General features: G+C 44.9%; 1 protein-coding gene across 2 annotated transcripts in view; it reads right to left on the minus strand.

Annotated features, from left to right (window-relative positions):
• Positions 1 to 3,512: 3,512 nt before the first annotated feature.
• Positions 3,513 to 18,769, minus strand: part of LOC147257830 (uncharacterized) — a 50,558-nt gene continuing 35,301 nt past the window's right edge. For both annotated transcript variants that reach the window (XM_086212014.1, XM_086212013.1), the window contains exons 28-66: positions 18,426 to 18,470; positions 18,102 to 18,263; positions 17,955 to 18,008; positions 17,416 to 17,469; positions 17,288 to 17,332; positions 14,598 to 14,651; positions 14,444 to 14,488; positions 14,310 to 14,363; positions 12,611 to 12,664; positions 12,447 to 12,500; positions 12,250 to 12,357; positions 12,077 to 12,166; positions 11,916 to 11,969; positions 11,380 to 11,487; positions 11,120 to 11,227; positions 10,962 to 11,015; positions 10,826 to 10,879; positions 10,100 to 10,207; positions 9,947 to 10,000; positions 9,803 to 9,856; positions 9,669 to 9,722; positions 9,534 to 9,587; positions 9,329 to 9,436; positions 9,144 to 9,197; positions 8,700 to 8,753; positions 8,543 to 8,596; positions 8,173 to 8,226; positions 7,984 to 8,091; positions 7,730 to 7,783; positions 7,437 to 7,490; positions 6,863 to 6,970; positions 6,451 to 6,504; positions 6,331 to 6,366; positions 6,171 to 6,224; positions 5,727 to 6,039; positions 5,502 to 5,614; positions 5,333 to 5,401; positions 4,517 to 4,750; positions 3,513 to 4,432 (exon numbers count right to left, since the gene is read on the minus strand). In XM_086212014.1, the coding sequence (XP_086068140.1) occupies positions 4,286 to 4,432; positions 4,517 to 4,750; positions 5,333 to 5,401; positions 5,502 to 5,614; positions 5,727 to 6,039; positions 6,171 to 6,224; positions 6,331 to 6,366; positions 6,451 to 6,504; positions 6,863 to 6,970; positions 7,437 to 7,490; positions 7,730 to 7,783; positions 7,984 to 8,091; positions 8,173 to 8,226; positions 8,543 to 8,596; positions 8,700 to 8,753; positions 9,144 to 9,197; positions 9,329 to 9,436; positions 9,534 to 9,587; positions 9,669 to 9,722; positions 9,803 to 9,856; positions 9,947 to 10,000; positions 10,100 to 10,207; positions 10,826 to 10,879; positions 10,962 to 11,015; positions 11,120 to 11,227; positions 11,380 to 11,487; positions 11,916 to 11,969; positions 12,077 to 12,166; positions 12,250 to 12,357; positions 12,447 to 12,500; positions 12,611 to 12,664; positions 14,310 to 14,363; positions 14,444 to 14,488; positions 14,598 to 14,651; positions 17,288 to 17,332; positions 17,416 to 17,469; positions 17,955 to 18,008; positions 18,102 to 18,263; positions 18,426 to 18,470 (3,189 nt within the window). In that variant the 3' untranslated portion in view covers positions 3,513 to 4,285. The remainder of the gene's footprint in view (positions 4,433 to 4,516; positions 4,751 to 5,332; positions 5,402 to 5,501; positions 5,615 to 5,726; positions 6,040 to 6,170; positions 6,225 to 6,330; positions 6,367 to 6,450; positions 6,505 to 6,862; positions 6,971 to 7,436; positions 7,491 to 7,729; positions 7,784 to 7,983; positions 8,092 to 8,172; positions 8,227 to 8,542; positions 8,597 to 8,699; positions 8,754 to 9,143; positions 9,198 to 9,328; positions 9,437 to 9,533; positions 9,588 to 9,668; positions 9,723 to 9,802; positions 9,857 to 9,946; positions 10,001 to 10,099; positions 10,208 to 10,825; positions 10,880 to 10,961; positions 11,016 to 11,119; positions 11,228 to 11,379; positions 11,488 to 11,915; positions 11,970 to 12,076; positions 12,167 to 12,249; positions 12,358 to 12,446; positions 12,501 to 12,610; positions 12,665 to 14,309; positions 14,364 to 14,443; positions 14,489 to 14,597; positions 14,652 to 17,287; positions 17,333 to 17,415; positions 17,470 to 17,954; positions 18,009 to 18,101; positions 18,264 to 18,425; positions 18,471 to 18,769) is intronic.

Consider the following 18,769-nt stretch of genomic DNA (forward strand, 5'->3'; position numbering starts at 1 on the left):
GAGCAGCTGCAGCACCCACAGGGTTGCAGGTGGACCCACAGTTCCCCCTCGGTCACGTCCTCCTGGTCTTGACCCAGGTTTTGCCTCACCCCAGGCGTAAAAAACAAACAGCATGCTTTGACCCCGGAGAGACGTCTACTTCAGGGGTCGTAGGAGGCTGCACACCTCTCTTGCCAAGCCTCTGAAGTGACTGAACCCCCCCCCAGCTGTGGAGCAACAGCGCTGATGAATGATGACAAGTGTCCTGGACAAGGTGAAAGAGGGAGCAAGTGGAAGGATGTGTTGAAGGAAGGGATGATTATATATGAACACAGGCAGCACTGGATAGTTTTTACATGGGTGAATGCACCTGAGCAGTGGCTCTGCTGGGTCTGGAGATGTGAAGCTACAGCACAACAGACAGAGAACCAACACATGGTGATATTTCAGGCAGCGAGAAATTGATTGCGATGCTGATAAATAACCAACAACTGGAAGTGTGTGAAGAATCAAGCCCACTATGTTTGATGTATGGTGACGGTCCTGCCCAAAAATCATAATAACTGTGTTGGCCATATGTCTGCATGCATGTCTGTTTTATTTAGATTTCATAAAATTATTTCATTTATCTTTTACTTTTTGTGGACAGGCACTGAGTTTAACAAAGTCTTTTCATGTTGTGTCTCTATGTGAAAATGTGTTTGAGCCCTGCAAAGGATCACAAAAGAACGTATTTATCTCTGTATTAAAAAATGCTTTGAAAGCTATTCTGATGGCGGGAGTACTTCAGATGATGACACACACCTCAGTATTGCTGTAATTTGTAGGTAATGCATACTAACAAATTGCTGTAATTGTTTCAGATGCGTCAATATTGACACCAACACAGGATCGTCAGGGTATCGTCTCTCTGTTGCCTAGGAAACACCACACTTGTCTGTGTTATGACAGACGACAATGGGAACTCTCAAGGTTTTGGCTTTATCAGTTTTAAGAGGCGTGAGAATGCCCACAAAATAAACTCAGAACTGGAGGTGACTTTTGGCTTTTTGAAGATGATAAACCCTCAACTGAAACATGAGTATTTGCACTTTTCGTTTCAAATTCCAGCTGTCCAGCATAACAACTTTGACCAGACTGCTGAGATCAACGGGCCTCATGCTTTATAATGACCCCCACAGAGGCTAAACACCTGGACGCTTCGTAGGATGCAGAACGTCTTCCGGTGTCTTCATCCAAGAGCAGATTGCCGTGTTTGGGTGTAACTGAGACGAATAATGTGACTGTTAGAATGTCTCTCTCTCTCCATGCACCCCCGCTCATTAATGTTTGAGCCTCGTCACACGCCACATGTGAGGGGAACAAAGCGGATGTATGAATGATGTATGCTGTAGCTGCTGCGCTTAGTGAATACTGTAGCCCTTACTTTCTGAAAACTAATAGCGAAGTCTGGCTTCATGTCAGATATCAGCCATTTGACTGATAGGATCATCTTTAACTCAACATTAGAGAGGATTTATTCTAATTGAAATATTTCTAAAGTCAGTTTGACCTAAAAAAAAAGAAAGAAAAAAAAGATACTCAATCCTTTATTTCAACCCATCTCCTGCCCACATTTGCACTTATAAAACACTTTGTTGTTGGTTAAAAGTGCACTTTAACACCATTTTCATCCCTGTGCTGGCTTCCAACTGCTTTGAGGACATCATTAGAGGTTTCACTGATAAGTTAGGAGGCACTGAGTGGATCGTCAACCGCTTATTTACTACAGGTGCTTAGGCAGTGCTCCGGCGTTATCGTACCGCTCTACTTTTACTCAGGGGAGGATGAAGTACCTAATCATCTGTGCAGTATTTAAGTGAGATTCCAGAGTACATATACTGCAGTTCACCTGTCACAGAGGAAATTGAAAAATTATCAAGATTTCATTGCAGAATTTATTTGAGTCATGATTTTGGAATTAAACTCTCTTTTTTTTAAAGAATTTAAAAAAAAAAAAAAAAAAAAAAACACAAAGCTTCCGAGTTGAACCTTAAACCTGCAAAATACCAACATCAAGAGATGATTAAAATTCACATCACATGGGCCTTCATTATTTACATTTGAAAGACTTAAAAGCCGGAAGTGTTCTCTAGCCTCTAATTATGAATCCTCCTCGGTAAACACGCAACTCTGATGGTGTGGTCTTTGCCACCACTTTAAACCACAATTTGACCAAATATCAACATCTAACATTACAGATGGCCTGATGAGTTCCTTCCACCCACTAAAACTTACATCTCAGGTTAATGGCAGCTCAAAGTGTGAATGATTTATGTGTGCTTGTTGATGTTTTTATCTTACCAGTTGAAAAACTGCTCACAAGTCCTGTCAGTGTCAGCATAGCATATAAGGGTCAGGATGCCTCCGAAAGGCGGGTTCGAAACAGGTCGGTAGCCGGTGACCTCAAAAGAAGATGATTTATTTCTGAGGCAGCTGTGGTCTCAAGCTTTGAGAAGGCTGGTTCCAAAAGGTTGACAATTCAATTCCCTGGACCAAAAAATATGGAATGGGAAAGTGAAGGAACAACAGCACCTTCTCTCAACACAGCTGAAGTGAGCGGGGCTCCTTTACCCTGCCGCTGCCTGGGTGGAGCAGTGGGTGTGTTTGTTCACGGAGCGTGTCCATGTTCTCTAAAACGGATTAAATTATAATAGAGTCTTTACAAAAGATGACAAATTGTCCTCTGGAGGTGATGGAACTAAATCTTCAACAAGGTCATCAGGGGATATTTACCAAATGTTCACTTACACAGACAGCTCCAGTCGTTAAGTAGGATAAGTAATGTTATTCAGACTTGTGAAGCTTCAGGGAAGGTTAAAGTGAGCCAATGTGAAAGAGAGGGGTCAGGTGAGGCCCAGGCATTTGAATTTAAGTGATACTTCACCCAGAAGTACCACTCACCAGCAGGCATCTCGAGCTTGTGAAGATGTTGTTTAAATTTCCTTCTCTTCCAGTCCCCCGCCACCGTGATCAAGCACTAGCGACTTGGCTCAGCCGAATGCTCCAGCTGGTCACACTCGGTGCTACCGTGAATGAACACCAAAGAGGAAATCCAAGTGTTTGTCGATGAATGATAATATGGCTAGGTACAGAACACAGTTCCTTGGGAGTAAAGGGGTAGTTTGGGGCCTTTTTGCTCTTGTTTTCTCCTGTTTTTAGCCATCAGCAGCTATTAGTTTTAAACTGAATGTAAACAACCGGTGCTTTCTGCACTCTGGAGTTACAAGGAGGTGATGCAGGAGGCAAAAATCTCTTTGGGATCTAAAGACACCAACCTGTGAGCATTTGAGAGGCAAAATACACGCACTTTTGTGTGAAGTACTGCTTTGAAATGTTGGATGGCCTTGTTTCACGCATGGAAAGCCAGCCAAAAAGGAACAGTTCCCATCTAGAGAGGGAAAGTCTGCAAAGGAGCACACTGACGAGGTTCTTCTGCCCTCGATGAGACAACATCCCGTCACGTTAACTTAAATGTACATTATGTACTTTTATTAAAATATTTTACTCAGTCACTTCCTCGTACAAACATGTATAGAAAGAATTTGAGGCATTCATGTAGCACAGTTTCATCTGTTATTATTATTATTATTATTATAATGTTAACAATATAAAACACAGTTTCACAATACAAAAAAAATGCACTGCCCCAGTTCCCTTTTACAAAATAATGTACTCTGCAAGGAGCTACATAATAGCACCGTGATGAATTACACTCCAATATACATCACACACAGTAATTCGAACAACAAAATGACAACAACACGCATAAAAGTTAATAACAACACAACAAATTGAGGTTTGATGATAACACAGGACAACATGGCTGAACTCTGCTGCTGGTGTTTTTCTCTTTTTGTTTTCTTCTTTTTTTTCTGGCAGATGATTCACTGTTGTGGTTGTGACGATGAGGAGACGTGAACTAAGTGCATAGATATAAAGATCAATGAATGTGTAACAAGGCACAGGTAAAACCGACAGCACCACCCGCTCCTTCAGGGGAATGAAAGAAATGTAGCTGAGGACAGCGTTGACAGTAACAGGACCAGTTAAAGACAGTTTCAGTGGATGTGTGTGTGTGTGTGTGTGTGTGTGTGTGTGTGTGAGTGTGGAAAGTTTCGATGAAGGAACACTGTTGTAGGTAATTTGACGTATAAATATGTGGCACCAGCGAAGTCTTGAATGCTGTTTTTCCTTGCATATATAAAAAAATGTCTCTGGCTCTTTTCCTTTTAAATTACTCCTGTTGGCGGCTTCCTGAGTTTGGTTAACCGTTGTAGCAGACTGGACCAACTTGAAAACCGAATTTCTGGTTTCCGTTTCCGAAATCGGAAACACCTACGTCGATGATGGGGAGCGAATTGGAGAGCGGGGCGTCTATTTCCAACACCGTCCTCTCCTGTCCCGAGCGTGTCTGCGACAGAGAAGAACAACAGAGTGATCAACAAAACGAGCAAAGGTGCGCGTTCACACTGGAACTCACGTCTGTTTGACTCACCTGACACCCGTCGTACACTGCGCTGATGTAATGCGTGTTCTCATGTGTCAGCTCCTCGCCGTCGCTAGCTCTGAAGCGCAGCGCGTGTTCGTGGCTACGGGTGGCGGCGTGCAGCCAGGCAGCAGAGTTGAGGCAGTGGTGGGTGAAGGTTTGTTTTGCTGTCGCGCTCAGGAGCTTCAGGAAATTCAACTGGACGACATGGATTGGAACGCCGTCCGACCCAGTGTAGGTGAACTGGAGGGGCCACGCACGAGATGAGAAGGTCACACAGAACTGATGAATTGATGATCAATGACAAAACTGATTGAAATAATGAACCAGTAGAATGGAGAGTGGATTCTTATGTCACGTATCCACTCAAATGCTTTTTCCCAGATAGAAATGACTGTTGGGAACCTTTGAGGGCACTCAGGTGGTGCAGCTTAGACAGGTTGCTATGATACGGCATCTCAGTGGAAGTCACGATGTCGGTGTAAGGTTGAGTAGCTCCTCTGGTCTTCACACAACAAAGCCGGTACTGCTGCTGTTGTTTTTTTGTTCAGTACTCATACATGAAGGATGTGAAAGCTGCTTTTTTTAAAAAATGGTATTTGTTTTAACTGCATTCATCAAGTGGAGGTCCTCTCTTTTTCTCTCTCTCTCTGTCTCAATGCACTTGGCAGTTGACACAATTTGATCATGTGGGTCCCGTAAGACCTCAGGCAAGAAGTTCAATCTAACCAGTTCACACTGTTGCAATTTTCACTAACCCCCCCCCAAAAGGCATTTTTCAATGCATGTCACTGATCTGAATTGGCGTGAATCATTGCACTTTACCTGTTTTCCTTTCCTGAATTTACTGTACCAGGTACCTGGCGTTTCCCCTTTCCAGGCGGCGAGCTTCACCTGTCGGCACACAGAGGATGAGCCAATAATAATCTGTCTCAGACAGTTGTTGGCAAAGTTTCACGCTGGCTTTGAACAGTTTATCAAATGTTCAACTTACCGACTGAAACTTCTTGTCAGGGTACAAACACGTCTCTCCCTGTGCTGTGAAGTTGCAGAACACCTTGAAGGAGTCTCTATGGCAACCCTGGTTGGGATCTATCCAGTACTCACCTGGTGAGAGACAAAAAGACAGCGAGAAAGGAAAAGGCGGGGAGGGAAAATGAGTCATGCAGGCAGTCAGCTTTTATTAACAGATGGCCATATGCATAAACTGCTTATGTACCGTTGGGGAGCTCTGGGTGAAGGAGCCACAGCTCTTTGCAGGTGCGGGCGGGGCTGTGGTAGGTCCCCTGTGGGTTACGCAGACCCTCCACCTCCACCTTCATAGAGGACAGAGATGCAAACACCTCTTCCATGCCTTGGCCCTCCTTCATCCCTTCACCCTGCTCCGCTTGATCCTCCTGCATCCATTCCTCTTCTCCTCCGTCAAGCACCTCCTCCTCCCCCTCATCTTCAAATGCAGCACCATCCAAGATGTGGGCTCGCCTTCTCCGCCCCCGTTCTGGCAGAGGGGCCATACCAACAGCTGGCAATCCCTGGGGAGAGGTGAGAGGGACGAGAGGTGAAGGACAGTAACAAATGGTGACAAAGGTGAGAAAGGGAGACGTGACGTCACACCAGGTACACTGGCGATGATCCTCTGGCATCATTGTCAGCACAGACTCACCGGTGGTCCTGGAGGTCCCGCAGGACCGTTGTCTCCCCTGGGACCAATTGGACCCTAAATTCACCCATAAAACATGCCAATCAGTTCAGAGCTGTAGTGGGTTGGTACGTGGCTCCAAAGAGACAGAACCGTCTGATTTAATCTGATGAAGAACACTTACCTGGTTTCCTTTAGAACCCTTTGTGCCTATAGCACCCTGCGAGGAAGGTAAAGATGTTAAAGAAGAGATGTCAATAGAAGGATGAGTGCATCTATTATGAGGATTCACTTTTTTACTCACAGATAGACCTGTGGGGCCAGGGGGGCCGGTCGGACCCGACGGGCCAACTTGTCCCTGATATCAAACACAGAAGGAACAAAACTTTCAGAGAGGACAAGTGAATCTCCTGAATAGGAGATGAGGCTGACATTTCTCTGAATTTTGGGGAAATTGAGCCACAAGAACCGAAGTACAACCTTCACCTTTTGTTTAATTATTTGTTCTTTTCTTATTTTTTTTTTTTTTACAGGATTTGAAGAACAAAAAGTATCGAATATGACTGGCATCATCCTCAAAAGATGTGCTTTCATGATGGCTCTATCAACTTATATAAAAGCAACGTAGAGTAAACAAGCTCTGTGTGTGTGTGTGTGTGTGTGTGTGTGTGTGTGTGTGTGTGTGCGTGTGCACGCGTGTATTTCATTAACTGTACCTCGTCTCCTTTTGGTCCCTGGATTCCCTGGTTCCCTGGCAGTCCTCTGTCCCCCTTCTCTCCGATGTCTCCGGGCGGTCCGATCAGACCTATCAGGCCACCATGACCCTGCATAGTGAGATCCAGGTCATGTCAAGCTCTGATTCGCCGTACTCCCGTTAATTTGTTTTATTGCATATTTCAAAGGATCCCATTAGGGAAGGTTAATGGAAACAGTAAAATTTGAAGAAGAAAAAAAAAAAAAAAAAAAAAAACTCCAACCAAAGTTCTCCTGCTGGCCCCGAGGCGGTTCTTGACCTTTATGAAAAAGCATTAAAGCGCTTCATGACAGATGATAGAAAAACCTTTTGAGATGAAGTTTGGAAAAAGTGAGGAATGAAATGACTGTTGAACTATTAACTTGAAATAGAATGTGAGTAACAAACTAAAATCCAATCAGCGTTTTAGTTCTAACAGTTGACATCTGCTGGTGTTGCCACTGGGTACATATCGCAATTTTCCTTTCTTTGGGTTAAAATTCAAGACCGTAGAATGGACACACATTTCAGCATGCGCAGGTTTCCTGTCAACACACCTTGTCTCCTTTTCTGCCGGGGTCTCCCTTCAGTCCTGGTAAACCCGGAGGACCCTGGGAGGATCACAGTTGTGAAAAGATCACATGAGACCAGCGCACACACAGACATCCAGCGCTTTCTCACCCTGACAGGCAAATAATTGGCGGTCATCCTGGCTGGCCTTATTCACCACTAAAAATGTGAAATCAACCTTAAATAATTAAACTCGTTTCTTTTCTGATTTAGTTGTGATGGTGTTTTTTTTTGTTTTTTTTTTTTAAGATTAACTGGGATCTGATATATGTCATCTTACCATAGGACCTGGTGGTCCTGTCTGGCCAGGTGGTCCATTTAGACCTTGCTCCCCCTGAGAGAAAAACACACAGAGAGAAACTATTTCTTGAGGGCTTCAACAGGAATATTGCTCATGCTGGTGTTGGGTTGTTATGTCAAGATATATTTTTAAATGTTTTTTCTAAATGATGTTTTTTGCAGTTTCAAACAATCTGGTGTTCAAGAATGGCTTTTATCTGCAAATACACTCCTGCATTTGTTCAGTTGACTTACTGCTGGCCCGGGGATCCCTCTTAGACCCTGGGGACCAGCCTTCCCAGGGTGCCCCTGGGGCCCTACTGGCCCCGTCTTCCCTATGGGACCCTCCAATCCAGGACTACCCTGTGATGGAAACATAACATGGGGGCTGTTAGATGCTGTGAGCAATTCAGAAGTTACTATATTCAAAGAGTTGTTTCTCACCTTTGCTCCTTTCAGGCCAGCCTTTCCCTCCGTCCCTGGTTTCCCTAAATGACCCTGAGGGACAAGATTGAAATATTCGAACCTGGAGCTTGTATACAGACGCACAAACAGACTGTAGGGTGGCGTAGGAATGAGTCCTAAAGCCTAGAACTAAGTCAGCACTGTTGCTGCTTCCCTCATCTCAAACTCAATGTAAATTTAGAATTTACTGCTGTGACAAGCGTCGTTACATCCAAACGGCGATGTCGTCGGCTTCCCAAACTGTCCCGAATCATCGCACGACAAGTCAGCGTATCATTGATATGGTTTGTATCCTGAGTAAAGCTGAGGTACAGAAAGTCAGAAACACATAAATTAAAAGAACACACACCCTTCGCCCAGGAGGTCCTGGTGGTCCAGGTTCACCTGCTGCTCCCGGGGGTCCCTGTGAAACACGATGGAAGTGGTGACACAACTTTTTCATGTTTACGAAGTTAAGAATATTTGGGTCACGGTGTATCTGTGTGATTTAGAAGAGGGAAGCTCACAGATTTTCCCGGGTCTCCTGTGTCTCCTTTGGTCCCAGGTAGACCGTCCACACCCTGAAACGCACAGAACAATAATGGTTTGAGAAAAAAAACTACAATTTTTTTTTTGGGATGAGAAACTGAAGCTGGATGAAAATAAACACACGTCTGCATCACAATGATGCATCAGTTGGTTTTGAGTTTGATTGATGCTGATCGCTGGATTGTTACAACCCTGCTGTGACTCTTACACATCAACAGCAAAACACTGCTTAATTATAAATAGCAATAGAGTCAATATCACAATTGTTTTTGTAAGGAAGAAAGAAGTGTTTTGATTGTGGCTGAGTCTATTCCAGTTTTAGCCCTGCAGCATGAATCTTTTCTCTAGCAGCTGGACAAAACAACCAAATTATTTTGAGTTAGAGACGCGTGAACAAGGGGAAGAGGAGCAGGAACACTCACGTTGGGTCCAGCCTCTCCCTGCTGTCCGAGGTCCCCAGTGAGACCGATGGGCCCCTGAAGTGACAGAACGACAGAGTGTGTTGAATCAGCTGTCAGTGCCCCACAGCCACCACCACTGTGCATTATCACGTAGGTTCATGTAGTGCTGCAGTGCATCGGTGTGTTCTGGTTGAAATGGTGCTCACAGCGTTGCCCTTGGCCCCGTCCTCTCCCGTGGCTCCCCGAGCCCCTGGAGGACCAGCTGCTCCTGGAGGGCCAGTATCTCCCTTCTCACCCTGGTCCCCCTTCTCTCCCTACAGCAATCGAGGGGATAAGAGGAATATGAGAAATGCAAAATGGCAGGCACAAATCTGAAGACATCTTCGATCTGAGCGGCGCCTTAAGACTCACGAGCTTTCCTGAAAAACCAACTGGTCCGGGATCACCAGCCTCGCCGTCCTCCCCCTGACAGACAAATATTTGTTGTAAGAAACACACAAAGTATTGTAAACACACATGTATGTGGTGAATTATACGTTTCTTTACCTTCTCTCCAACTACACCTGGCTGCCCCACCATCCCCGGTCGCCCAGCCGGCCCCTGTAAACCACAGACCACATCACATTAGACTCCAGAGTGGCTGCTGGACAGAAAGGATAGATGAGGTCTGTCAGTCTTACCTGTCCCCCAATTGGTCCTTGAGGACCAGTCGGGCCTTGCTGTCCAGGTGGTCCCTAAAACCAGGTAGAGGAGAGCCAGTTGATGAATGTGTGAGGGAAGGACACATGGTGTAAAACAAAAGACTCACAAGAATTTGAACTCACCATCAGTCCCACATGTCCACTCTCACCCTTTTCCCCTGGCAGGCCTGGCATACCCTGGAAGAAGAGGACACACACACACGGAATCAGAACTGGTGTGCATAATGGGTTCTTTCCACTGAGAAGATAACACTCCTACAAGGGTACACAGCTCACCTGTAAACCTATTGGTCCTTTAGAACCCTTGAAGCCACGAAGTCCTTCATCTCCTTTCGGACCGTACATGCCCTGCTGTCCTCGTGGCCCTGCCATTCCATCTAAACCCTACAATAAAGAGGAGAGAGAATGTGACATCACTCAAAAAGGGCATCCCAATTTCTCTTGATGTTAATATCCAACATTTTCGTGAGGCCAAAACCTGTTTTGATACTATTTATGGTCTGTTTACAGGCTCATGGCAGAAGCGAAGCGGCACAGTCACAACTTCTTACTTAGAAAAACATCACGAGGATGCTGAGTCTCACGGTAAAAATCCCAAATCAGCCCCTGCCCACCCGTAGATGTGGGCGAGGGAACCAGGCTGCATGTTTAGGCCTTCATCAGCCGACTCCACTGGCCCACCCAGAGATGCGCAATTTTGCAACTCACCTGAGCCGAGACAGACAACAAAGTCAACCCCGCTTCATCAGCTAATGATCAGCTGATGCACCCTTCCTTTCCTGCTTCCTCCTCCTCATCTCGTCCTTTATATTCTGTATTGTTGCTGGCCCTGTTCTATTCCCTGTGGGGGTCTTTGCTGACTGAAGTGGCTCCGCCTGAATTAAGACGGAGCATGAAAGACTGCATCTAACGAGGTTTTCCCAACATAAGAAATTCAAAATGTGGAGCTCCATTTACTAATACTTGGAAGGAAATAGAATACAGAGAGAACAACCGACTCACAGGAAGTCCAGGCTGACCAACGGGCCCTTGAGTGCCAGTGGGGCCTGGGGGGCCCTACGGAGAAGAAAAGTGGGAGAAGATCAGAGCTGTTCTGCTGTCAGCCCACGTTGATGTTCTTCTCCGGATCCAAACTCACCGATTCTCCTTTGTCTCCTTTGCTGCCTTTCTGCCCAGGTCCTCCCTGCTCTCCCTGTGGACACACACACACACACACACACACACCAAACCAATTTATGGCCACAGTGTACACACTATCACACTGCCTCTCTTGGCTCATAGACACACACAGATTACCTTATCCCCGTCATCTCCTGCAGGTCCCGCAGGCCCTGTAGCCCCAGGCATGCCTACGGGTCCCTGATCTCCATCCTGTCCTGCAGGTCCAATGGGACCCTTCTCTCCCTGGGACACACACATATATTTAACACCTGTCAATGTGCATAAAGCTACAAACACACACACACAAAAAAACAAAAACAAGTTCAACTACACTTTGACTACACATCTTGAAAGAAGATGCCATGAAGTCAGAAATAAGAGTGTGTTATAATTACAGGCTCGCCCTTCTCCCCCATTGGTCCTGGTCCACCACCTGGTCCGGTCCGCCCAGGCTGTCCGATGGCACCGGCTGATCCTGGAGGACCTCTCTCACCAGTGGCACCCTACAAACAGGATATGATGGTCAGTGAAAGAATAAACACACACATCTCACATGGTGTTACAAGGTAGGTGCCATGTAACTCTCTAGGCTGCAGACTTGAGTCTGAAAACGCCCAGATTTGATTGGTGGAATTTTACTCTTCAAAATGACACACGCACACACGCGCACACACGCGCACACACGCGCACACACACACACACACACACACACACACACACACACACACACACAGTCTAAAAACTCTTCAGCCAGTATCTGAGGTTTTATTCCATCCTCCCCCCCTTGTTTGATTGTGGTTCAAGTGGACCAGCTACAACATACAGGAATTACTGCACTGGAAACCTGCGCAGCTCAAGACATATACCAGCATCCACAAGAAGACCTGATTCTAGAAGCATATTGAACATGGCACAAAGCTGTGTGACTCACTATGGCTCCTGAGGCTCCACTTGGTCCAGCGCCTCCTTTCAGACCAGGAGGTCCCTGCACAGATCAAACAGAACTCGTACTCTATAATTTATAACATTTAAAATGTGAATAAATGGCCTTATTTCTATATTTGTTCATTTGTATGTTTCTGCTTTTGTTACCACAACTCCAGGGGCTCCTCTGCTCCCCCTGAATCCTTTCAGTCCTGCAGGTCCGTTCTTACCAGGCGTCCCTGGGAGACCAGGATCACCCTGACCAGAAACATTTCACCATCAAGACACAAAAAAAGTCTATATGATGAAGGTGATGAGTTTAACAGGGTACGTGGACCCACCTTCCCTCCTTCCTTCCCAGCAGATCCAGGTAAACCGTGTTCTCCGGGTACTCCTGGTGCTCCTGGGTGACCCCGGTCCCCTGTTGGACCTGACTCCCCAGATTTTCCCTGAAATACACACGTGTTACAAAATCAATAGAAATGTGGAGGGCAACAAAAATATAACGTGACAGAGCTGATTGGCATGTTGCATTCACCTGCGGGCCCACCACCCCGGAGGGTCCTGGAGGTCCTGTCTTGCCTTGAAACCCCTGTAATCAAAGAGAGACGGGTCAAACATCTGGACTGGTCCACCTGTATTAGTGATCCTGCACGATGTAAATAAAATTCACCTGACTTAATATCTAATGTTCAGACTCACCGGCTCTCCTCTTTGACCTGGATGACCTGGAAGTCCATCTTTCCCACCTGGACCCTACACATGAAGGAACACACACGTGCATACACACATTAGCCGTGTTTCAATTAACAGTTGATGGAATTGAGTCGAAATTAGAATGCCTTTACTCTCACTTGAGCTGCTTTCCACTTTTGATTTCATCGACTGATGAAAGATGAAATGACCTTCTCCAAAGATGGAGCAAACTATTAAATTACGTGATAAAATTGGCAGAGTCCAACCTCTGAGCCGAGGGTGACCCTGATGCCAGCTAATATTTGGATGTGAAGGAAAACCCCCCCCCAAAATTGCAGTTCACGGAAAACTATATATGTGGCAACTTTGATCCCGCATAAACAAACTCAGCCAGGAGTTGAGGAGTGAACTTCTACTAAATGACCTGTTTTGAAAAGTTATGATTTGGACTGAATAGGAGAAAATCCATCAGCATATCTGGTTCTAAAAAAAAAGAAGAAGAGCCGATTTATACCTCCAAGTCACATTGGGGAAATCAGCCACACGCATGTGCGCCGGCCCACTTCACCAGAAATGTAACTGCATGTTGTGGAACCACAATCTGCATCTCATTTCCACACACTCCCTCTTACTGCAGCTCCTCTCCTCCGGTCGGAGCTGCTTCCTTTGTCATATTCATGTCAGTAAATGCAACTGTTGGTCCTTCACTATTTATTGGTTCCATTTTTTCCCAAACGATCTGCTGCGTTTCAGCCGCCGTTGTTTGAAGTATATGATTGAGCTCATTAGAATGCCCTGTTGGCCCTGACACCAACTAGAGTTTCAGCGGTGTAATTGCAGTCACACCATGAATAATTCAAACAAATGAAACAAACTTAATCAACCTCATGAGGGAAAACAACAGATGATTATTGGGGACAGACTTAAGATACAGTAGGATGACAACACAACTAAAGACACAAGAGAGAAACACAACTGAGGCAAAGTTCATGCGTCTGAGAATTTAAAGATGAGAGGTCCAAAAGGCATTGTAAATAATCCCGAGTATCTTTTGTTTGACCCTGGTTGTATGTTATTCATCGAGCTGTCAAATATTCACATTTGTATGCAGGAAGTGTCCTCTGCAGGTTCTGCAGTTTTTCAGCCAGTACAGAACGGACAATACTGATCAGGAGGTGATGAAATGTGACCGCTGATCTCAGCACCGCAGCGAATTATTACCGTTATCAGAGCCACCGTATAAAACAATAACGATATTTCACACTCCCCGTCATAGCTCAGGGAGCCGCCATCTCTCTCTAACGAGACACGATCAGATAACTGGCTGCTGAGGCTGGCGACATTGTAAGATGTAATATCGTGTTTACTTTTCACTATGAGGATTATTATAGTTGATATTTTCTCTGTATACAATGGTCAGGTGAGTCTGTTTCGTGACAAAAAAAAAAGGATGAATGAATGGCTGGGATCAGAAGAAGAACAGTGTATGAATAACACTTTCTAACCATATTCTTATTGTCTTGAAAAAATACTCTTGGCGGTATAATTCAACATTTTGTCTACTAGTAAGAAATGTACACAGAGTATTTTATACTTTTGATTTTACTCCTGAAAAATACAACTGCAATCCCATCAGCAGGGAACTGTGAAGGAACGTTTCCTCCTGGTTCACACAGTTTCAAGTAGATACGACTTTGTCACTCACACTTGATCCTTTAGGTCCTGGTTCTCCATTCCGTCCCTGTGGCCCTTGTGGTCCCTAAAAAACATGAACAGTCAGTACAACAGGTGATCAATCAGCTGTTTAATCAATGGATGTATACACCGTATCTATCCTACCCTCTCTCCAGGGGATCCTGGGGGCCCGTCGTGTCCTGAGGCCCCCTGAGGACATGAACAAGGACAAGAGAACCCGGTGAGCTAATGCTGTCCACCTATTCAACCATCAGTATTAACTGACAGGCTGCAACACCTGAGAGGAGAGTCGCCTGACCTTTTCTCCTGGTTTCCCTGTAGGCCCTTTTGCCCCCCTGGCACCTCGAGCACCCTGCCGGGGAAGGAACAGTGTGAAACCAACGCCGGGACAGGGGGTTCAAACAGATCCCCAGTCAATTTTATTTACATTGAACATTGGACCCTAAAATGTTTTCCAGTCAAAGCAGATGGATGGCAAATCTGCCTCAGTCTTCTAACTTGAACGGCGTCTGTTTGTACGGCTGACTGAGGCTCCATCATCTCAACAACCGCTCAGTCTAATGACATCACACTTGGCATGTACGTTGTTGGTGTCTCAAGGGAGCGCGATGCTGAGTTTGGGGGTCATGGGTCTTTTTTTTTTTGCCAGATTGTCACAAAATATTCAGTGACGTCTCACAATCCATGACGCTGCTCCTAATATTGTAGTATCGGGGGCAGCCAGAGACGTTTTCTGACATCCCAGTAGGGCTCCACCAATTATGGGTTTGGCTGATGAGCTGAATAAATATGAATCATTTTTCATACAATCAGTATAAACCCATTTTTCAGTGAACAACCGATTTGTTTTTACTCTGAAATATACCAGAAGAAATGTACCAGAAAAAAAAAAAAGAGGAGAGGAGGAGATGAGATGAGGAGGAAGAGGAAAAGTCTGTAAAACTGGACGTGATCGTTACGACGGACGCGTTAATATTCATCCAAAAAATATTTCATTCATTATTTTATTAACATGTTTATTCACTTCTGCTACTTAGTATTTTTTTAAGTTTACATAGCATTCATACAGGGTGGCATGGTGGTGCTCTTGCAGAGTCTGTGTGGAGTTTTCATGTTCTGCCTGTGCCTGTGTGGGTTCTACCCATCCATCCATCCATCCATTTTCTACCGCTTATCCTGTTCAGGGTCACGGGGGGGGCGCCTATCCCAGCAGCCTTCAGGCGAGAGGCAGGGTTCATCCTCGATGAGTCACCAGTCCATGGCAGGGCCAACACATAGAGACAGACAAACATTGGCTCTCACACCTACGGTCAATTTAGAGTATCAATCAGCCTCGTCCCCTCCTGATGTTTTTGGACTGTGGGAGGAAGCTGGAGTACCAGAGAGAACCCACACAGGAACAGGGAGAACATGCAGACTCCACACAGAAAGATCCCGTGCTGGAGCCGGGGCTCGAACCCAGAACCCTCTTGCTGGAGGCGACAGTGCTGACCACTGCACCACCGTGCCGCCCCCTTAACAGGATAAGCAGTAGAAAATGGATGGATAAATAGAGCTAATAGTGAAAACAGTCATAAAAATAGACGAAATAAAACCTTGATTTTTTTTGGTAGGAAGTGATTGTGTATCCAGTTAGGTTCCGAGTGTGATAAATACAAATGCGTTGATTAGATAACGACTTGGGACTTTGCATTCCTGTAAAGGTAAAAGGTTTTTAAGGTTAAAAAATGATAATAATAATCGTCATCAGCACTTCTCCCTGAGGTCGGATCTGTGAAAAGTATGGAAAAATTACCAGTTTAACATAATAGAATGTAGTAAAGAGTAAGTGAAGTATTAATCTAAAAATATACCACTTGTTAAAAAGTTGTTGACCGTCCCAAACAGCAGATGGATAAATAAAAACACTTATGTCAACAAAAAAAACTGAAAAGTGATGTTCAGAATGATTTATAAAAAAAAAGAAGAAGAAAAAAAAAAAAGGTATCTTCCAGTTTGGAAGCAAATGAGGTTTTGAAAGTCTTGAAACTTCCGATGCTGAATTAACAAGCAGTCTGTCCGTATTAAAACATCGTTGGCACAGACTGTTACTGCACCCTCTGACACATTATTTCACTGCAGGAGGTCGTGCATTTTAAAATCACGGCCAGAAAAAGGCGGTTAACGAAGACCATTTGAGGCCTTCAAAGTGGAAGTCATTACATAAAAGGAAGTGCGAGGGAAGCCAAGGTGTCGGCGAGGACAGTTTCAGACCTCGACCATCAAACAGAAACTGACTGAACTCGTGCCAAAATCCGATCAAAAGACAAGCTGAAAGAGGATTTGGCTTGTCAACAAAGACGCGCCGAGATGTTAAAATTTCAATAAAAAAGCAGGAAAACAGGGTTGTTCTAAAACTACTGACCAGTAGTGGATCCACTGCTGTTGCATTTACTGAAACATACATGTTACCAGCCTGTTCACAGATACTAGCCAGCTCTCTTGAAAAAATAGGGAGAAAAGAGAAAGAGTCTTTACAGTATGAAGAAATAATAAGCAGATTTTGTTTGTGTTCAGAAAATTCAGGGGGGAAAAAAAGCAGCCCCGATGTCCATAAATTGATTGGCTGTGTCACCTGTAATGATCTTTTTTAAAGTGACTGGAAGCTCTAATTGAGGAAAGGATTGTATACATCAGGATGAAGCCTCAATATATCAGTGTCTTTTCAGAGGTCGCTATCACCCAGCTCTAAGTTGAAGGCTACCAAAACAATCATTTCACACCTTTAAAAATAAATCCAAGCAGGCAAACTCAGGAAACAGACAAGAAACGTTACATTTGAACCAAAATGTCAAAGAAACAGCCTGTTAGCAAGAAAAACAGCAGTCAAAGGAGCGAATGGAGAGGAAGGACTTCCGCTTCCTCCGCCTGGCTCGCCTGCATTCAACTTCAAAAAAGGTGTCAGTTTATTGTCACTGAAGTAGGAAATGTATGAGCTACAGCACTCACATTTGGACCCCTCTGGCCTGCACTTCCTGGTTGTCCTGAAGGACCCTGGGTAGTGACACAAAGAGGAGGAGGATGTAAGACAGGAAAAAGTCTGATTTATGAATTCAAAAACAGGATTTGAAACTCACTTTCTTCCCTTTCTCTCCCAGAGTTCCCAGTGTTCCAGGGAATCCCTCAGAGCCCTGGAGAGGAGGAGGCACAAACAGTCCCTCATTATTCAGAAATATCGACTATGTCTGCGATATTAAAGGGAAACCGTGTCCATGCAGCTGTACATCATTAGAATGCGGGACGAACATTGGATTGTTTCACCAAACCAACTGAGAAATCGCCTGTAGAACCTAACAACAGTCTGACTGATACTTTTTTTTTTTTTTTTGGTACGTTAAAAATAAAAACAAAAACAAAAAACACGCCATGTTGTCATTCAAATCTAGCAGGGGAAGAGGAAGACAGAAATTTCTCGTGAACACAACAGGGACGGTGTTTTATTTGTAACGCGTCAGCACTACCGGGGCCTGGCCGCGGAGAGCCCAGTGCACTCTGGTGTTTGAAGGTTCATCAGACTCCCACTATGTTGTCTCTGGTCAGGTTGAACCAATTCAAAAAATATATGTGCTATTCTACTACGTAGTCAGCCCAGTAGTCTTTGTGGTATTGATATTACCTTTGGCCCCTGTCGGCCTGGATACCCTGGCAGCCCGGGTACTCCCAGTTTACCCTGGAAATGAGACAGCGTGAATCTTTGGGTTTACATTTAGTAATATTTTTCTTTCTTTTTTTAAAAATTCTGTACGCTAACCCAGCTCTGTACCTTCTCTCCCGAAGTGCCAAGAGAACCAGCTTCTCCTTGAGGCCCCATCTGTCCTTTGGGTCCCTCAGGACCATCTTCTCCCCGGACACCTGTAGATCCGTTGTCCCCTGAGTCACCTTTCGCTCCCATCTCCCCCTTGGCCCCTGGAAAACCGTCTTCTCCCTACAAACAGAAGGACACAGAAAACTCAGTTCCACAGATGACATAAAAACACAGATGGTGGTGAAAGTGGAGGTGTGAGTGCTGGAGTTGGCGGTGCCACGATACTTCCAGCACGAAACAGTCCGACTTAACACAATCACTGAAGTTTTCTGTCTCTCTCACCTTCTCGCCTTTGCTACCCTTTAATCCTCTGATTCCATCTGCACCCTGTCAAACAGAAAGAGACAAATAACTGAAGAAAAATCAGATGTACTGTATAATATTGCAGTATTCATGAGGTTGCAAGCTTATTAAAATGCCAGCTTGCTTTGCTATTAAACCCAACTGCTGGCAGTGGAAACATAAACATCTGCCACACATAAACATAAACATCTGCTTCATTATGTAGCAAGAAGATGTAAAACAGTGTACTTTATGAGAACTGTGAGACACTGCTTTAATATGGACAAAAAACACGTTATTCTAGTGATTTAATGAGTGGGAGTTCAAAGTTGTGCCAAGAGATT

Source organism: Aulostomus chinensis, chromosome 8, assembly GCF_037954235.1.
Source record: "Aulostomus chinensis isolate RoL2024-O1b breed Wild chromosome 8, RoL_Achi_v1.0, whole genome shotgun sequence".
Classification (NCBI taxonomy): domain Eukaryota; kingdom Metazoa; phylum Chordata; class Actinopteri; order Syngnathiformes; family Aulostomidae; genus Aulostomus; species Aulostomus chinensis.